Below are 19,355 nucleotides of genomic sequence, written 5' to 3' on the forward strand. Positions count from 1 at the left end.
AAAATTTCCCATGGAAATTGCTAAACAAAACCTGGAATATGGCAAAAAAAAAAGAGAGAAAAGATTATGGCATCCCACAGTCCACAGTTTCTTTTAGATGTCATGTTTTGATTGGTAGACACTTTGAGACTAAAAGTATTTTTTATTAAAAAACAAAAGATTGGCTTCACGAAGAGAACTGGGTCAGCTTGGATCTCCCAAGCAGCAGACACCAAGAGAAACAGATGTCAGAGACCCAGTGGGGCAAGACCATAGGAAGGAGACTTCAGCACTCTTGTGCCACCAAAAAAAGGAGGTGGTGAAGGAAGGCAGAATGGAAGAACAAGCCAGAAAGTCTGGCACATCTCTGAAATAGACTTGGCCATGTTCAAGAGGAGTCAAGGCTGTGGGATGGTGGAGTCTCCCGTTAACCAAAAATACGATTCAAATCTATTGCCTCTACTGTGCTCAGGTGAGGTCAAGGGAAGCATGGGAAGAGCCATGGTTACAAAGTCCCATTGTAGTGGATCCTGAAGCTGGAACATTTAAAAGCCATCAGTCATTTTTGTTCCTTGAGAAGGTTTTTATTAGAAAATAAGACCTGATTGTTGCACCTCCATGGCACCCACAGAAATGTATTTAAAGTACATTTTCTTCCATTTCCTCTCCATCCCCCATGAAAGTGTGATTCCCTGAAACCCTGTCCTTAAACACCAAATTTACTATGCCTTGTTAGGGTTTGAATGTGAACTGCCCTGCATCAAAGCATGTGGATCCTTCAGGAGGCAGAGCCTAGCTGGAGGAAGTGGGTTGCTGGAGAGACAGGCCTTCCTGTCCTGTCTCTGCTTCTGATCCATGGATGTGTAAGGGAGCCACCGGCCTCTCCAGACACTACAATTGAATGCCTCTCCTTCCACGATGCACTGTCCCTTCAAACTGTGAGCCAAAATAAACCTTTCCTTTGTTAACTTGCCTACTGTGAAGGATTTGGTCACAGCAATGAGAAAAGAAACTGATAAATACCTAGAAAAAAAATGTGATGCTTTAAGGAGACTCTAAGACTCAGAGTCCAGTACAGTGCCTGTCATACAAATCTCTTGACAAACCTTGTCATTCCCTCTCCTCTCATCTAATAATGTGGTCCTCTTTATTAAAGCCAACTACATTGGGTTTGGCATTTATCATCCTTACAAATACTACAAAAGGGATGAAGGGATTTTAAAAGATCCCAGGAGGCTCAGGGTGGTTATGTAATTTACCCAAGGTCACAGAGCTACCAAGTGGTAGTTCTAGGACTCAAACTCTGGGCCATACTGAAGCTGGATGGATGCTTCCATTCTCTTTATATATGGCAGCTTTAACGAGAAGCCAATTAATGTAGGCAATAGGAGGTGGTCGCATAACAGGAAAGCCTGAATGGAGCTTAGATTTTGTAAGCCAACTGTCATTAACCCTGGCAGCATACTGGGAACCTGGGATTTTTAAATATTAAACCTGGTATTAAAACCATTTAGACACCCAGGCTTCATCCATGTTATGTGAAATCACTGCGTGTGTGTTTGGGGTGGGAAAGAGTGTAGCTAAGTAGTATAATGCTTGTCTAACATATTTGAAATCCAACCCCAATATTAAAGGAACAACAACAAAAAGCTGTTTCTGTGGTAAGTTCTGTCTCCCATCCTGTAGTCCACTTCTCATGGTGTAGACAGGGTAGGAGAGTCCCAGGAGCAAAGAGAAACCTACACATTGGACCTCTCAGCACAGCAATGGAAGACTCTGCTTAAAGAGCAGTGTGCGTGCGCTCTCTGGTGGATCCAAGCAGTAAAGCATCCTTGGCAAGAGCTATAGACCCTAGCGTTGGTGAATCCAAGCGCTGCTGGCAGATTAATAGGGGACATCTGGTTAGGTGGGACCTCTAGATCACCTTTACTTGTTCCTTTTTGTCAGCTCAACACTAACTATGATCACCTGGGAATCAGAAACCTCAATTGAGGAATCAACCTTATCTGATTGGCCTGTGGAGCATTTTCTTGATTGGTTGACTTGAGGGTGACCCACTGCGGGCCACGTCACCCCTCAGCAGGTGGTCCAGGCTGCATGAAAAAGCAAGGTGAGGCAGCCATGAGAACAAGCAACAAGCAGTATTCCTCCATGGCCCCTGCCTCTGTTTTGTTTTTAGTTCCTGCCTTGATTTCCTTCAGTGATGACCTGTGATGGGGACCAAATAGAGCCCTTCCTTCCCCAAACTGCTTTTGCTTGTGGTGTTTAGCACAGCAACAAACAGCTAACTAGGACAACCCTTGAAGTCTGAAGGAAGGAAACAGTGATGCGGACCACCACACCCTGCCAGTGCCTTGTCTCTTCAGCCTCCTGTACACGACACCTCCTCATACAAGGTACTGGCTCCATGCAATGGTGGGGGGATGGGGTCTCCTCCCATTTTACAGTGCGTTTCATTAAGGTGGGAGAATTTGTGACTCCTCTCACAGGTTTCATCTAACAAGACGAGGACAACTCCATCTACGTAACAACCTGCATTCTCAACTCTGGTGAATCTTAACTTTATCAGTGGCTAATTGGTGTTATAGCCTCATCATACAGTTTCGAGTATTAAATGTGAATGTCAAGCTTGATACTGGTCTGAACAGAACTCCCCATCACAGGCAGAATGGTTTTGGCTGAGTGTGATAGGACACACCTCAGGAAGCTGAGGCAGGGGTGCCGCTGTTAAGTTTTACACCAGCCTGGATTACATGACAAGAGCCTTTCTCAAGACAGAGAAGTGGGGAGGTGGAAGAGGAAAGAGAACAAAAAAGAATATTCTCTGTGCAATGAGACAAGACCGTTGCCTGGTGTCCCTCTGGAGCCTGGCATCTCCTTGGGCCTCAAGAAGACCTGCCTCTCTCCCCTACTGCACCCCACTGCAGCCTGGCCCATGACCCTTGTTGTCTCTATCTGCACTCTCACTCCTGGGACATTCCACTACAGACCAGTTATCAGAGCTGGGGGTGGGGACCTCCAGCAGGAGGAGTGCTGATGAAAAGGGAGGACTCCAGCAGAGGAGGACTGCCGATGAAAAGGGAGGACTCCAGCAGAGGAGTGCTGATGAAAAGGGAGGACTCCAGAAGAGGAGGAGTGCCGATGAAAAGGGAGGACTCCAGCAGAGGAGGACTGCCGATGAAAAGGGAGGACTCCAGCAGAGGAGGACTGCCGATGAAAAGGGAGGACTCCAGCAGAGGAGGACTGCCGATGAAAAGGGAGGACTCCAGCAGAGGAGGACTGCTGATGAAAAGGGAGGACTCCAGCAGAGTGGGGGTGAGTGGTAGTGAAGGAGAGGCCAGCAGAACACCAAATAGCCAAATATTGTCACAGGACATCTGGTTTAACACTTAACAAAGTGGAAACCCAAGATATCCTTGAATAAAGCAGATCTGGAGCTGAACAGTGGTGGCACACATCTTTAATCCCAGTACTCAGGAGGCAGAGGCAGGTGGATCTCTGAGTTCGGGGCCAGCCTGGTCTACAGTGAGAGTTTCAGGACATCCAGAGCTGTTACAAGGAGAAACCGTATTTGGGGGAGGGGTGGCTTGGCAGACAGATTTGATGCAGTGATTGTGGTGAAATTCTAATTAGACCAAGGAATTGTGTGCATGGAAAACAGTCTATGAAGAGGAGCAAAGGAGTGGGTGGTGGCTGCAGAGGAAAATGGCTTCTTTTTAAGAACACAGGAGAGAAAGCCCTGTTTATAATGTCAGTGGGTCAGTGAGGGGGAAGGAGAATAGTGAAGGGCACCCTTCCATGGCTGGCAGGGGTGGCTCTGACGAAGACAGAGGCATAGAGCCTTCCATTGGGGGCTGTTAGTAACAGGCAGGGAGGCCAAGTCTGTAGACACGGGCACCCTTGTATGCACATGGATGCGCTGCACCTGCCCAGGGCCTCCTGTGGCTTCTGCCTTCCCTCTGAGACCCTGTCGCAGACCAAGTGCTGAATCCTGCTCCAGAGACAAACAACTGATTGACAGAGAGGTGGTCCAGTGGTCTAGGTCTGTGATACTGCTACTTAAACTCCAAGGTTCATGTCACTCAACTTCAAGTAACAATAAAAAACGTGATGCTTGCCGGGCGTTGGTGGCACACTTCTTTAATCCCAGCACTCAAGAGGCAAAAGCAGGTGTATCTCTGTGAGTTTGAGGCCAGCCTGCTCTACAGAGTGAGTGCCAGCATAAGCTGCAAAGACAAATCCTGTCTCAAAAAAACAAAACAAAAAAGTGATGCTCATATTTTCTTTATTTTCATATTTAGAAAAAGTCTGATAACCTCAGGAAAGAAGTTAAATCTCACTTATCCATCAAAAAACCAGCAAACATTGTTTTAGAACCTAGCAAACTGTGTTGATACATCCTAAATGCCACAGTGAGAATTTACTCAAGCATTTGCTTTTATTAAAAAAATACAACAATAAACAAGGACAAAGTTAAATGACATGTATGTATGAAAAAAGCCATAAGAAAACCCATTACTTTGGTGTTTTGCTATTTTTTTAAAAGACACAGGGGGGGTAGATTTGTTCTGAACTGTTTCATCTGTCTTTAAAAAACAAACAAACAAACAAACAAAAAACTCTGCTCCCCAATACTTAAAAGTAGGCTCTTTAGGCAACAAGTGCAGATTTGTACAAAATATAGCAACTGCTCTTTTGGGCGTCTCCATCGAGCCATGCTATTGGCTTAGCTGTCATAGGTAGAAGAGATTATCGGATAATTCCAAACTTGGTTCCTTATGAATGCTCTGTGCCACCAGGAAGGTCAGCTTGTGTGCGTACTGGCATGGTGCAGGGACACTGATTAAGCCCTGAGGAGGAAAAGGAGTGATAACATTGCAGAGATAAACTTTTTTTGAGAGTTTTTTCACCTATGGGTTACTTACCTGACAGAAAGTGTTCTAGAAGGATGATAATTAAACTCAACCAACAGAGGGCAGCCACAGCCACTGGAAATTTAAGCTGATTAGCAAGATGGGCTGTTGGGGGGGGGGGTCTGCCTCACAACATAGGAGCTAGGGGGATGGCATACAGGCGTGCCCTCAGCTTCCTGTTATCCCATGTTCTAGAAGGGCTCAGAGAAAACATGGGCTTTGAGCTCTTGCCTAATACACAGGCGTACAGGCCCAGGACTCTTAAACCTCACCAGGCTCAGTGGTGGTGGCTTCATGTCTCTCACATGTAGCATGGGATTGACAAAACTGCTATCCCCAGCCTTGCCTGAGGGAATGAGCATCATAAAGTCCTGTGGAGACAGATCCTGGGGCTGTAGAGACACTTGCTACTGTTTTGTTTCTCTGACAGAGTGGGCTCCTCCAACCATGGACTCGTGTGCCCACTCCTCCCTGTAAAGTCAGGAGTAAGGACTAGAAGGAGGAAAAGGACATGGCGAGTCCCAGGCAGTAATCTTTAGTGTCACCCTTACTTCAGTGAACATCTGTCACTCACCTGCCAGTTGTAGTAGAGATGGCACAGTTTGAACGTCAGTCTCTGCATGTGGTCAGGCTTCAAGCCATTGTCATCATAGATGATATTATAGTAGGTGGGACTAACGGTCCCCCGGTTAGCAGTTTGACTGACCAAGTAGAAGTCGTACCTGAAGACAAACAGAGAGGAGTGGAGAAAAGAGGTCACAAAGCAAGCCAAACTGAAGCAATACACCATGCGTGCTTGTAAAAAGCCAGCCTCTGGGGACTGGGAGAGTCCTTAGAGAGCAAAGCCCTTGCTGTGCAAACATGAAGCCCTGCGATGAGTCTTTCAGCATTCATGTAAATACAAACCAGCCCAGGCATAGCTGTCTGCCTGCCATCCATCTCAGCACTGAGGACGCAGGGACCACCCGCCCGGCTAATCCCTCATCTCCAAATTCACGAGAGACCCTGTCTCAACAAAGTAGGTGGAGTGCAATCAGGAAAGACATTTGCTATCAAACTCTGGCTCCACATGAGCATGCACACCTGTGCAGACACATACAGACCCACAAAGTTATCTACCCACTGTAGTTATCTCTTTCTGTTACACACACACACACACACACACACACACACACACAGTTTTCCAGTGACACTTGCCACTCAGCACGTGTTGCTTCAGAATCCACGACAGTGCCGAGTGGGGGGTTCTGCACAGTGTGGCCCGTCTCGGTGAAGAACCGTAGCAGACATCTCTTCCTGACCACAACCACTGACAGTCTGCTGCTGCTGCAACCGAAAAGGGGGGAAGTGAGGGCACTGAGGCCGAGCCAGACAGTCCAGTTTTGTTGGTTTGTTGCTGTTTGGTCAGTTTGTAAGAGAAATAAACAGAAATTCATTCTAAAAACACTGCAAAACAAAGGGAAAATCACCCATGAATCCTCAATCTCTAGACAGACATACAATTATTTTAGTTAGGATCTATTTGGATTTGTAACAAAAGTGAACTATGCCATTGCCTAGTTTATACCATTTAACAAACCAGGGGCGACTTCAATTGCCTTTTCTTTCAGTATGGGCGCTGGGGGAAACTGAAGATCTCACACATGCTAGCCTAGTGCTCTGCTGCTGATATTGTGAAGCAGGGTCTCACTAAATTGCCCAGGCTGGGCCTGCAGGCCTGTGGCACCCAGAATTCCAGCTGAATCTTAAGGACAGGTAATTCTCACAGAATTATCCCTACAGGAGGCATCCCCTGTATTAGGAAGAGTCATCCCATTTCTACCCCCACTCCTTCCCCAAAGTTCATCTCTGAGTAGCCAAGGGAGAACCGTGGTCCCTCCTGCTCCTCAGACAGTCATGCAAAACCCACGCTTAGGTTGGTGGGTGGAAGGATGGGTGAGTGGATGGGCAGAGAGATGGGTGGATGGAGGGAGGGAAGGATAAACGGACCGAATGCTGACTGGCCAGGTGCTAAATGTATTTCACAATACCAAGGCCAACTCCCAGTATTCTCTGTCATGGAAGGAACTTGGGGGAAGGTTCATTTTGAGCAGTTTTAGGATGTGAAGACCCATTTTGAGTGGTGGGCAGTATCCACAGTACTCTTGGCGCTGACAACAATGCTCTCTTGCAGCATACAAATGAGTCAGTAGTTGTGAACATCTCCTATACTGAAACTTAAAGGTTAGTTCCTTGGCACTGTCACTTCTGGATCCATCTGTCTCTACCAATGGCATCATGTTTATTTTTAATCTTGCAGCTGTGATACAGTCACCTGAGGTCTGGCAAGGGGCAGACAGCCGTCCCTCTACTAGTTTAGCTAGAGCTGCAAGGGGCATTGTCAGTACACTGTCTGGATTTCCCATCTCTGCACAAGTAACAGCCTGAGGCCAAGGCCATTCATTCCTTGGCTGGTGACTGTGGGCTTTCGTTGATGGTGATGGTAGTGTGTCCAGACATAGATCTGCATTGCCTGGTAATAAGATGATCCCTAAGAATTCTTAAGGCACCAATTTGAGAGCACTGTCCTTTCTCTTTCCATCCTAGGACCTCCCTTGCATCTGGCCCTCCACAAAAATCACTGAAGAAAACTGTCCATGGCTACGCTGGATCTAGAACATACCCAGGGCACTGCATGATCAAGACAGTCTGGGTTCTGCCTGCAGAGATGCTCCCTCACACCTATTCCTGACTTATCTGTGCACAGGTGACTGTATCCAGCACCTGTCTGTGTGTTGATTTCAGACTCAATTTTTAAATCAGAGCTCCCACCCCAGTGAGTATGTATTCAGCATCTTTGGTATCCTGGTCCCTGCAAGCTCTTGGAAACACTCTGCCAGCTGCTCAGAAAGATGCTTGCCTCCTTCAAGGTGCCCAATTCAAGCCCCCCAAACCTTAAAGTACCGGGTTATTAATATCAGACCATCTGAACTACAACCTAGTCTCAGGAAAACCCATCCAAGTTAGGTATGACACAGAAACACAAAAAAACTTCATTGTCTAAAAAATAAAGTCATGTTCACAAACCACATATTCAGGATTGCAGGTGCATATGTTATAGGCGTCAGAGAAAGAGAGGGAACAGAATACCTGGCACCTGAGCTGCACTCAGTCACACTGCTCAGCAGCTGTGGGACTTCATAATCCAAAACTGTCTTTAGCTGCCCATCTCCCACACCGTCTCGGTATATGATTATCCTCGAGGGCAAATCATGGTTGTGCTTATACCATTTGTTGAGAGCACCTGGAGAATGTGGTGTTAATGAGAAAATAGTCATCAGTCCAGGGCTACCAAAAATAACATCACATTTAAATAATTTTGCTTTTTATACCATGGTAAATGGCAAGACTTAGTCTGCAATACAAAAATTGGCTAACTAGCACTATTCCTCCATCTCTGCTGTTTGAGCAATCACAAGGGTTTCTGTGGCAGTAACACTCTTAAGTTTAACATATTTCTTTACCCAAATTTGAATATTTAAGTGACAAATCAAAATTTAATCCATTCAGTAGACAAACGCCTAAAACCAAATTAGCACTAATTCAACTTTAAGTCTTCGAATCTGCTCAGGACAGATTGGATGTGTTTGTATCATTTTCTTCCCTAATGAGAACAAAGATGAAAACACAAGGAAATGACTCGGGCCATCTCTCAAAACAGCTCCTCTCTCCAACTCCCAAGTGGAGTGTAATTGTCACAGATGGGATGGAGTCTGAAACATTTCCACCCACTCTAACTGTAAACTGCCTCAGAGCAGGCACCAGACGGCAGTCCCTCCATGAGGGAGACTTTCAGCAGGAATGGCTAAAACATTGGCCAGGTTTTTAAATGAGGAGAAGGTAACAAGGTGCAGTAATCCCTTTTTGTCTGTATGTTGCATAATTTATTTCAGGAGAATTTACTCCCTAGGAAATTGGTTTGGTTTGACAGAAGAGAATCATACTTCCAAGAGCAAGCCCAACAAGGATCATCAAATTCACTTAAAAGACATCCCAAGCCCTCAGCTTTACAACCTGGAAACTACAGGTAAGAACAGGGCAGACTTTCATATGGATCACATGGTAAAGCCAAGGTGGCTGGGGCTGTGAAGAGGACACAGCCCTTCATTTCCTGTCTCCCCATCTTCCTCTACTATATACCACCCTTTATCTTCCTGCATTGGCCACCCTCGGGGCAAAGGGCTGGTTCCCCCACCCACCCACTCTTGCAGATTTACTGCTGCCCTGTCACCCTGGATTCTTCAGTGCAGGCCCTATTTGCCTCAATGTGCTTGCCAGGGCCACCTGGGTAACCATGCACTCTTCCCTCTTGGCTTTGTGCTCAGCACACACAGCAACATAAACACTACATAGTCTGTTAGCACACAGAGGTGGGGATCTCCAATTGGGTGAGAGTTGGCAGGTTTGGGCATTTGCTTTCATCCATCTGTGGATCTGGGGTGTGAAGGAGCAGTCCCCAGAGCCCACCCCATTAGATACCAGTCAAGCAGACTTTTAGGCAGTCTGCAATATCAGCTGCTGTTCTCTGAAGAACACATCGGGAAAACCACCTGAAATAAAACGCAAAAGGGAAACATAATTTCTAGATCCTGCTATAAACACGTCCATTAAGTTAGAGACAGATGCCTGCTGCAAAAGCCAGGGCTCCTAATTTTGTATATGTTGCCTGCAACAATCATACTAAGTGGTCCTCTTCCTAGCTTGAAGTCATCCTTCAGTGTTGCCATCTAGATCCCAACCCTGACCAGGAAATTCAAAAGCTATGTGACCTTGACGCAAACCCAAACTTGAACTGCTCTATCTGTTTCAGGCGAGTTTAAAGGACAATGATTAGCATCTCCTAAAGTGAACAGGTTTAAATTCAACACCACATGGGAAGGATTTGCAGAAGGGTTCCTGTGCACAGTGAGTCCTGATACAGGCTCACACCTTGATTGCAAGAAAGTGTATTAGTTGAGCATATTTTCTGCTTGTAAAATGTTTGAAGATTTCTCAAGCTTTAACCCAGTCCTAGAGGTGACTCTTCCAGAGTTACCACCTCAACAAGATTAAGCTGTCAGAATTTCAAAGGTGATCTTCATAGTTGTTAATTAAAGGCACATGGAAAATGAAAGTTCAGACACTCAGTGTGTGTCAGGACATGGATATGAAGGGTCCCCTCAAAAGGCCTGTATGTTGGAGGCTTGCAATTTAGCTTGTGGGGCTATGGAGAAGTGATTCCATCACCAGAGTGCTAACTGCATCAGATTAATCCACAGAGCTGAGCTGAACTAACAGCCAGCTATGTGCTGAGGACAAAGGCTTAGCTAGATGCAGGTCACTGGGGCCTTTGAAAGGTATCTTTCCCTCTACACTCAATGCCTATTGCTGCTTTCTGTCTCCACCTCCCGGCTGCCCTGAGGTGAGCTGCTATGCTGAGCACAGTTCAGATGCTCAGCCTCATGCCAGGTCTAGAGCAACAGGGCTGGGTGACGATTGCCTGACACCTCTGCAACTGTGAGCCGAATCAGCCTCACCTCCTGAGAGCTGTTCTCAGACTTCTCCCACCAACAGGAAGTGACTAACACATTTTGCCAACACTGTCATAGTTCCCTGACTATCTATAATTAAGGTAATACAATTACAATGTTTCTGACAAACCATGAATTTTGAGTGACATCAAGAAGGCAGAGCAAGTGCTTGATAAATGACTGTTATTAATAACAGGAATCTCACACAATCTGGAATGAGTTGTGTCCATGCAAGCATGGTGTTTTTACTCTTCCTGTATCTTAAAAGTGCAGATCCATACCTACCACTGATTTAGTGGAGTAAATCTAACAGCTGAGACCAGGAAACAATGATTTTGCAAGCAGCTTCTATGGCTTCAAAATATATGATTTAACTGCAAATCCTGAAGTAATTCTAAAACTACTACAATTTAATAAGAGCCAGAACAGAAGTCTGTTTAAGGCTTTTCTGTCTTTGTCCCGATTTTAAGAGCCATTTATGCACCCCACACATAAAGCATCTGCAAGTTTTGGCAAGAAAAATAACTGTGTATACCAAGATATTCCCAGCAGGTTGAAATGTTTGGAGCATCTGTCTGATATAACCCCACAGAAACCTTATGAAATAGTCACTGTCATTCTCCCCTTCTAATGGGTAACTATGGGACTTGTAGCTAAACTTGACAATTGGGCCTCACTTGCAAGATAAAAAGTAGACCAGGTAGAACTGCAAACAATCTGTTTTCAACACTAAGAGCTTTATTATAATATATGAGGTGCCCAATTCACAGAGTGCTTCTCACCCACACCTACAACAACCTGCACAAGAATGTCCATGTGTTCATGATCCAGGAACGTGGCTGGTACAATAACTCACCCCAGTGAATGTGTGAAAATGGTTTCAAACTGAGGCTTCATTTTACTCTAACAGTGCCAATCCCATTGTAATATGTAATATATTAACTGTCCATATTTAAAATATGAGTAAATAATACAGACTGGTATGTATGTCATATGTTCTTCAAATGTAACTAAAAATCTGGTGGAGGAGCAGGTGAGATAGCTCAGAAGGTAAATGCACTTAACACCAAGCCTGATGACTTGAGTTCACTCTCCAGGCCCCACATGGTACAAGGAGAGAATCAACTACGGTCTTCTACTGCAAGTTGTCTACTGACCTACACACACACACATGCACTGTGGCACATGTGTTTCTATACATATACACAAATTAACAGAATATTTAAAAATTATAACAGAACAATAATGGCAATAATGGGGTGGGGTGATCAAAGTATACTTTGTATATGTTTCAAAATACAATGAGACACCTATGCCAGTGTTTCTCAGCCTTCCTAATTCTGTGACCCTTTAGTACAGTTCTTTATGTTGTGCTGACTCCCAACAATAAAACTATTTCATTGCTACTTCATAGCTGTAATTTTGCCACTGTTATGAACTGTCAGATAAATATCTGATACGCAATCCCTGTGAAAGGGTTGTTGTGACCCACAGGTTGAGAACCACTGGGCTATACTGTTAATACGTGCTGCTTTAAACTTGAAAGCATATTCTAACAACACGTTTTTAAACATTTGTTTATATTTTTTGAGAATTTCATGCCCTGTCCCTAGATGAAGGCAACAAATGACTGCAGAGAAAGAGAATGGCAATTTCTCCGGGATAAGCCCTGATAGGTTATCCAGCCCAAAGGAGTCGTTCCTAAACATACAGTCACATGAGCTCTAAAGTCACAGCTCTAAAGGGCTGCAGAGGGTTAGGAGGAGGTTAAAGTACCTGGTGATCCTGGAGTTAATGCTGGCTACAAATCCAACAACCACCACATCCTTGTTGAGGGCGTCTCTACAGATGTCAATACCCGCCACCATCAGCGACTTCAACTGTTAAATGAAGTCAGTCACGATTTAATGGCATGAGCATCTTTCTCGCACACAACGGCGTTTTAAAAACTCTCCAGTTACATCACTACCCAAGTTCCAGATGGGACAGATGATTAAACCAGAAACCAGAGAATGAAAGACAGGGGAAGATTATGATAGATACTTCACTGAAGAGCCTAACTGACTATCAGCCTCCCTGGGAGAGGACGAGGAGTGGAGGTAGGCAACGAAGGTGACGATCCTGTCATCCTCTACCTGGTCAGAAAGATCTGAATCTGAACCCCACTCCTGTGTTTCCGACTGCTTGCTGAGGATTCTGAATTAGCTATCGATAAGGTAGTGGACACATAACCACATTTTCTATGGTTGGGGATGTACAAGGGACAGGCAACACTGCCACTTCTCATTTTCCTCACTCACCAGGCATTTGATGAGTGTCCACTACAGGTGGGCAGTTCAGATAGCAGGCGGTGTTCCCTCAGGGTGCAAGGGCACTCTCAGAAAGCCCACTCTACTGAACACAGGTACAGACAGCGGGTTGTGTTCCCTCTGAGAAGGCACACTCCACTGGACAAAGGTAAAAGTAGAGGCCATGGGACAGCATTTCAAATGGCAGCAGGAGAGCCAGGAGAACATAAATCAGTCCTCCGCCAGGTTTGTAACACACAAGAGCCTCTTCCATGAAGTCTGTCAGCAGCTAAGCAGAATCTCCCAGAGAGGAAGGGCTGTTTTCTCACCCACTTTGCAGAATTTCTCTGCAAAGTTTGCGTAATGCCATAACCCAGGGGGAGCTCAACCACACACATGGGAAAGAGTGGGCCACAGAGGGTCATGGGTTTATATGTCTGTCGTATTAGCAGCTAGAAGCAACCTAGCTTGCAGGAGATACTGGCAGGCTGCTTGCACACACCATGCCAGTTAATTATATAAGGAAACTGGGCATCTTCAGGAGATCTGAGGACCAGCTCTCTGCCCCCAAGATATCAAAGGGCAACTGAGACACTGGGATCACATGATACTATCTCTAATAGGATCTGGAAACTACTGGTATGAAAAACTGCTCACTGGAATCTCCACGGCCCACAGCTCTCCGCCAAGTTTGCAGGTCATCTGCATGGCAATCTTGGTGGCCACACTCATCATCATTCCTTGCTTAGTCAGGGTCCGGGTTAGCACACACTGGCTTGGGACCGGGCAGTCAGAACTCAAATACTTTTTAATGGAGTCATAATAGTTCTTCGGATTAGAAGGCAGAATGCACATCACCTAAAAGCAAAATGACAACAGATCAAACCCAGCTAATTACACCTTTGAACAGCATATGGGAAACAGATAAGTGTAGGTTCTCCAAACAACCTGGTAGAAGAGTCAAGATGAAAGCATGGATTCTCTAGATATCATTTGCTCCATATTCCCAAGAAGCAAAAGTAAACATGGCTGCGGATCCCTTAATGGCCTTGGAGCCACTGTTAAGTGAATCTGTACCACTTGAAATGCCATGTTGCTCAGCCAGCTTCCCCTCATTTGTACCCATCACCCTGGCAAAGTCAGCTACACAGACATTCAAGCTGCAGGAATACATCCTCAATTCATTTTCATCCTCTCCTGTCCTGAATAGTCTCCTCGAATCCCCTTCTTGCATGCTCTTTCTCCAATGGTTAGCTGGCCACCCTGTGGTTCTACAGTAGTGGCCTTGTTTTTAGGACATTTGTACCAAGATTAGTCAAGAGTAAAGGGCACCCTTAACATACCATCAGAGCATTCTGAAAAATGACAGGAAATGTCAGGAACTCTGGGTTCTGGGAAAGAACATGAGAGTTTTTTGTCCATGCTTGCACTTTTCTTTACAGTTTTGCATTCAATGAATTTAATGCTCTTAGAGAGATAATTCTCTTCATTTAATGTAATATTGATAGAAGTAAGTGTGTGTGTGTGTGTGTGTGTGTGTGTGTGTGTGTGTGTGTGTGTGTGTGTAACAGAAAGAGATAACTACAGTGGTCTTCAGGGCAACTGAGCAACTGCTGTAGGGGCCCAGGCCTGGTAGATGAGCAAACTATAAATTTTTTATTGTAGGTAGAAAGCTTTCTACTAACAAGGATGCCAATCTTAACTTTCCTAGGGTGTGATACAAATCATGCTTAGGCCCCAGTCTGCAAAGTCAGCTATACATGCATGCAAAGCAGGAATGCGTACATCCAAACACATATACACAGGAAAACAAACACATATGCACACAGACAGGCACACATATGGGTGTGCATACAAGTGAGTAGGTACATACACCAGGGTATACACACACACACACACACACACACACACACACACACACACACACACACACACACGCAAACATGTAAGCATGCACACATACCACATACATATGGGTATACACACACATACACCCAAACACACACATGAAAATGCCACACTTGGGCAAGCAGCCACACACAAAGCGGCACACATATGTGCTCACATGACTGTTCTGGAAAATTGGGTAGCTGCAGATGCCCCACAGAGTCATACCATGCATGAAAAAATGGCCCTTTCCAAAGATGAAACCTACAGCAGGTGGCAAGGACTCCAGGGACCTTGGACCCAGAGGCAACTAAGAGATACCTAAGCCTTGAAATAGTCCCCTGGACTACTTAAACCACAAATACCCTAACACTACATGACGACATGGGAGTCAATTTCCCTAAAGCATATGTAAAAGATGACCCTAGCAAGTTATAAACTATGTAGACATAAATAAGGCTTGAGAGAGCAGTAGCAGGTTATTTAAAAGTTGTTAAAACTAGGAAAATCAAATATTGATTAAAAAATTGTTGGCATTTATACTGTGAGTGTTTGAGGGAAATGCACAGTAATTTGAAAACATCATGAGATTGGTCTCATGCCAGCTTAGCTAAAGTCATCCGACAGGAGAGAACCACAATTGAGGAAATGCCTCCACAAGATGGGGTTGTAGGCAAGTCTGTAGGGCATTTTCTTAATTAGTGACTGAGGGGGAAGGCCCAGCCTATTGTGGGTGGGGCCACACCTAGGCTGATGGTCCTGGGTTCTATAAGAAAACAGGCTAAACAAGCCAAGGGGAACAAACCAGTAAGCAGCACCCTGCCATGGCCTCTGCATCAGCTCTTGCCTCCAGGATCCAGCCCTGCTTGAGCTCCTGTTCTGACCTCCTTCAGTGATGAACAGTGCTGTGGAAGCATAAGCCAAACAAACCCTTTCCTCCTCAGGTTGATTTGGTCATGGTGTTTTATCGCAGCAATAGTAACCCTGACTAAGATAGCAGAATGTTCAGAACCTTTTTTTAGACTTCAGACATAAAGTATAAATATTATGCATGTAAAACCCAGAACACATGCCACACTTACCAACTGAACATCAGGGTTGACATGCAGCTGGATGGCTCGAAGGAATGCTGCTGGTTTTTCGTCTACTTTTATGCTACATGAGAAGTCATCATGAGGTTATTAGAAAAATACAGATGGGCTCTTCAACAGAACAGTCATTTTATGAAAAAAATTCTTAGAGAAAAATGAAAACTTCTCAAATCTAATGCTGTTTCTCCAGTACATGATGTGCCAAAATACTCAACGACCATTCTGTTAGATTATTAAAGTTGAGATAAGTAGAAATTTCCTCAATTGTACAGAATCCCCTTACTTAATGGTTTGCTATTCAAAATTGGGTTAAACATGACGTTCCCAAATTTCGAACCTGTAACTTCGAATGTCTGAAGCAGGACTGGGATTTCTAAAATACTTCAGGAATCATTAACCAGTGGCCTAGGTGTTTGACAAATGCACACAAATCACCAAGGGGTGGTGGCGGCAGTGTTTGCCCTTACCTGGGAACAGCCTGTTTGGAGCCTGTACTTTCTAGCCTTAGTCAGTCTCTCAGCCAGCAGGTATTGTCAATTACACAATTGTATAAGGGGCCAGAGGCTACAGAAAGGATTCTTACATACGGGTACTTGCCAATGTAGCCTCTACATATGAAATAAAACTATCTGCTCCCCCCTCCCCATGAGGTGGGGGAAGGTGAGAGAGGAATCTTCTCAACGATGGGTGGCCTTTTTTACAGACAGCCGCCCAGCAGGTGGCAGGCCTCTTGCCCTCTTCCAACAGCCACCTGAAGGACTGCAAGCACTGCTTCAGTAATTCAGTGGTTTGGACTTTCCTAATGTGGACCTTTGACCTCCAGCTCAGACACACTCATCATCATCAGACAGGTATTTTAGATGAAACAGGCCAGGCATGTGACTTTAGCAAGCAAACAGATACTTCATAGATGAGAAAAAGTGGGGTAAAATAAAGGCTTTCATACAAGAAAAGTCCAAAGACATATGGGCACAGGCTTCTTGGTGAACCTGTGTGGCTCAAGGCCTGCCCTAGCAGCCCAGGTCTGCTGACGGATTGTGACTTCTACCATCTCTCTCTGCTGCATTTAACTCACAGTTTAGAGAGAGCAGAGAAGGGGAAACCTGAACGTGAAGATTTGTCAGCAGACTCGGTGATAAGAGGAGAATTCTAATGTGGTGTAAAATGAGACTTTGGGAAGTGCTGTGGCTTTGCATGGCACATATGCTGCTGATGTAATTCGTTAGTTATTGTGTGTTTACGGAGTAACTTCAAATAAAACATAAGAGTGAGTCTGGCTCTCTACAAGTTCATCAAGGTCAATTTCATAGCAAACTGATACTTAGTTTTGAGCTTGACTGCATCTGTACACATGTAGGCTTCAGTCCTTTTCTTCATTCCCAGAAGCCACCTGAGTATCTACTGCAGGGGAGTCATTTTAAATGCTCAAGAGTGTGAAAGGGTGACCTGGGTTTTTGCTTGTTTGTTTTGTCAGAAAGCTATCCTAACACTAGTGCTACTGTAACTTTTTGAAGCCTAAGATCTATCAAATCAGCCAGGAAGTGAAATATTTACTTTGTAATATCACGTTTGCTAATAAGTTTTATAAATAACTGACCAGAAAGGTTAAAGTAGAGAAGGCGCCACAAGGACTAATGTATACCCAACTGAGGAAACAAGTCTTGCCTATAAAACAAACTTTTACAAAGCTAGTAAAATGTATTTTAGCAGTCTTAAAGATTTACGTATTTTTGTTTTCTGTATGAGTGTTTTGCCTGCATGTAAGTCTGTGTATCGCATGTGTGCCAGGTGCCTTAAGAGTCAAGAAAAGGCTATCAGATCCCCTGGAACTTGGAGTTGCATACAGTTGTGAGCTGCCATGTGAATGCAGGGAACTGAACCTGGCCCCAATGCTCTGAACTGCTGAGCCATTTGGAGCCCCTACATTTTAGTTTTATAAAACAAATAAATATAAAATCTAACTTCTTGTGACTAATTTGACATTTTAGGAAATATTGCTCATGTCCTGGGGAGATGACTCAGAAGTCAAGAGCTTATATTTTTCTTGCAGAAGACTGAAGTTCATTTCCTAGCACTCACACTGGGTAATTCAAAACCACTTCTAACTCCAGCTCTGGGGGATCTGATACCTCTGCCTTCCATGGCCACTCACATTCATGTGCCCATACCCACACACAGACATACAGACATACACATCATTTTATACAATAAATTAAAACAGAAACATTACTAAAATGACTGTTTTATAGATATGCCAGGCATTATTTTTAACTTTAAAACAAAATAATACATGAAAAAATTCACTGTATTCTCACATTTTTGGGTAACCCACGTTAAATCCCATGGGACCTCCAACTCTCCTCAAGCAGCTCATGAGGCCTTCGATCAAGTTCTCAGCCCTGTTGCAGCATACGATCAACCATCTACTCAGAGGCTGAGAGCTCAAAATTTTGCAAGTTCGCATATCCTTGGACCAATCAGCAGCAGTTGCAGGCTGACACTGAGAAAAACCAAGACCATGAAGTAAGTTATCCAGAGAGTAATTTAAGAACGTTTGTCACAACAGAACAACTGAAAGACATAGATGCAACGGGCACGTGGGTTTCCTGGAAGTACAGGCACTGGGAATCATGCAAGGTCTGATGGGTCCTGCGTAGGCAGCTCTGGATGAGACACCCTGCTAGTGTCAAACTGAAAAAGAGATCTCAGAGTTCCCTTCCACTTATGTTTGTCCTTTTTCATGGACATTCAGGCACGCAGGCTGTCCCCTTTTGACTTCTTGCTTAAACCATTCAAAAGAACGAATACTGACACTCTAAGTTCATTATGCTATGGCGGATTAGGCCTGCAGGAAGGTGAGAAACAGCTACACAGAAGAGCAAAGATGAGGCCAATAGCTACTTCATGTGCATATTTGTGTACATGCTTGTGTGTGTGTTCAAAGGCCAGAACTCAGAGATACAAAGCCCCAGGGATGCCCCTGCCTCTGCATCCCACAGGGAGCTTACAGGTGTAACTGCTGCACCTGGCTGTCCATGGGTGTTGGAGATGAACTCAGGTTCAACTGAACCATCACGCCTGGGCCAAGGCCACTAGTGTTACAGAAGCAATATGATGCTTCTCCCAGTTTTTACAAACTGAAAAATGGTAGCAGAGAGAAGTGCTGACAGCTAAGTGGCAGCAAGGACAAGTTTAGAATGCCAGTGGCTTTGTCACAGCCAAGGGACTTTCTACCAAGCTCTGAGTTCCAGCCACTGCCATCTGCATCAGGTATATGGCTGGGATGCAGCTAAAGGAGACTGTAACACACAAATAGATTGGGAACCAACTTCATTCGAGTGTTCAGAGAGCCCTGCTCACTTACCTCAATGCTGCTGTCATCCTATGGGAATCATGGTCAAGGACAAAGTGCCTACAGACCTTTAGTTCACTTGGTCCTAGGGTCCTTCTTGACCCAGAAAAGCATGGGCCAAGAAGCTAATAACACAGCCATCTGTAATCAAGTGGCCTCTACATTTTGATGCCCCTTTCATATCTTCAACCAAAGCCTGGATGAAGGGTGATTTCTCTCCACATGTCTCAGCTCACTTCTAACCAAGCACTGTGTCTCGAGGTGAGGTCTGTATGAATCACTGACCTTCTATGTGA

The 19,355-nt window shown here is 44.8% G+C and overlaps 1 protein-coding gene across 3 annotated transcripts in view; it reads right to left on the bottom strand.

The window, feature by feature from the left end:
* Window positions 1–4,256: 4,256 nt before the first annotated feature.
* Piwil4 (piwi like RNA-mediated gene silencing 4) overlaps window positions 4,257–19,355 on the bottom strand; it is a 42,336-nt gene continuing 27,237 nt past the window's right edge. For 2 of the 3 annotated variants that reach the window (XM_027410823.2, XM_035444358.1), the window contains 9 exons: window positions 18,023–18,207; window positions 15,699–15,771; window positions 13,387–13,587; window positions 12,218–12,321; window positions 9,411–9,481; window positions 8,022–8,175; window positions 6,090–6,218; window positions 5,467–5,614; window positions 4,257–4,829 (listed from right to left, as the gene is read on the bottom strand). In XM_027410823.2, the coding sequence (XP_027266624.1) occupies window positions 4,713–4,829; window positions 5,467–5,614; window positions 6,090–6,218; window positions 8,022–8,175; window positions 9,411–9,481; window positions 12,218–12,321; window positions 13,387–13,587; window positions 15,699–15,771; window positions 18,023–18,207 (1,182 nt within the window). In that variant the 3' untranslated portion in view covers window positions 4,257–4,712. The remainder of the gene's footprint in view (window positions 4,830–5,466; window positions 5,615–6,089; window positions 6,219–8,021; window positions 8,176–9,410; window positions 9,482–12,217; window positions 12,322–13,386; window positions 13,588–15,698; window positions 15,772–18,022; window positions 18,208–19,355) is intronic. The other variant, XM_035444357.1, reaches the window with a different exon arrangement.

This window comes from Cricetulus griseus, chromosome 4 (genome assembly GCF_003668045.3).
Source record: "Cricetulus griseus strain 17A/GY chromosome 4, alternate assembly CriGri-PICRH-1.0, whole genome shotgun sequence".
NCBI lineage: Eukaryota > Metazoa > Chordata > Mammalia > Rodentia > Cricetidae > Cricetulus > Cricetulus griseus.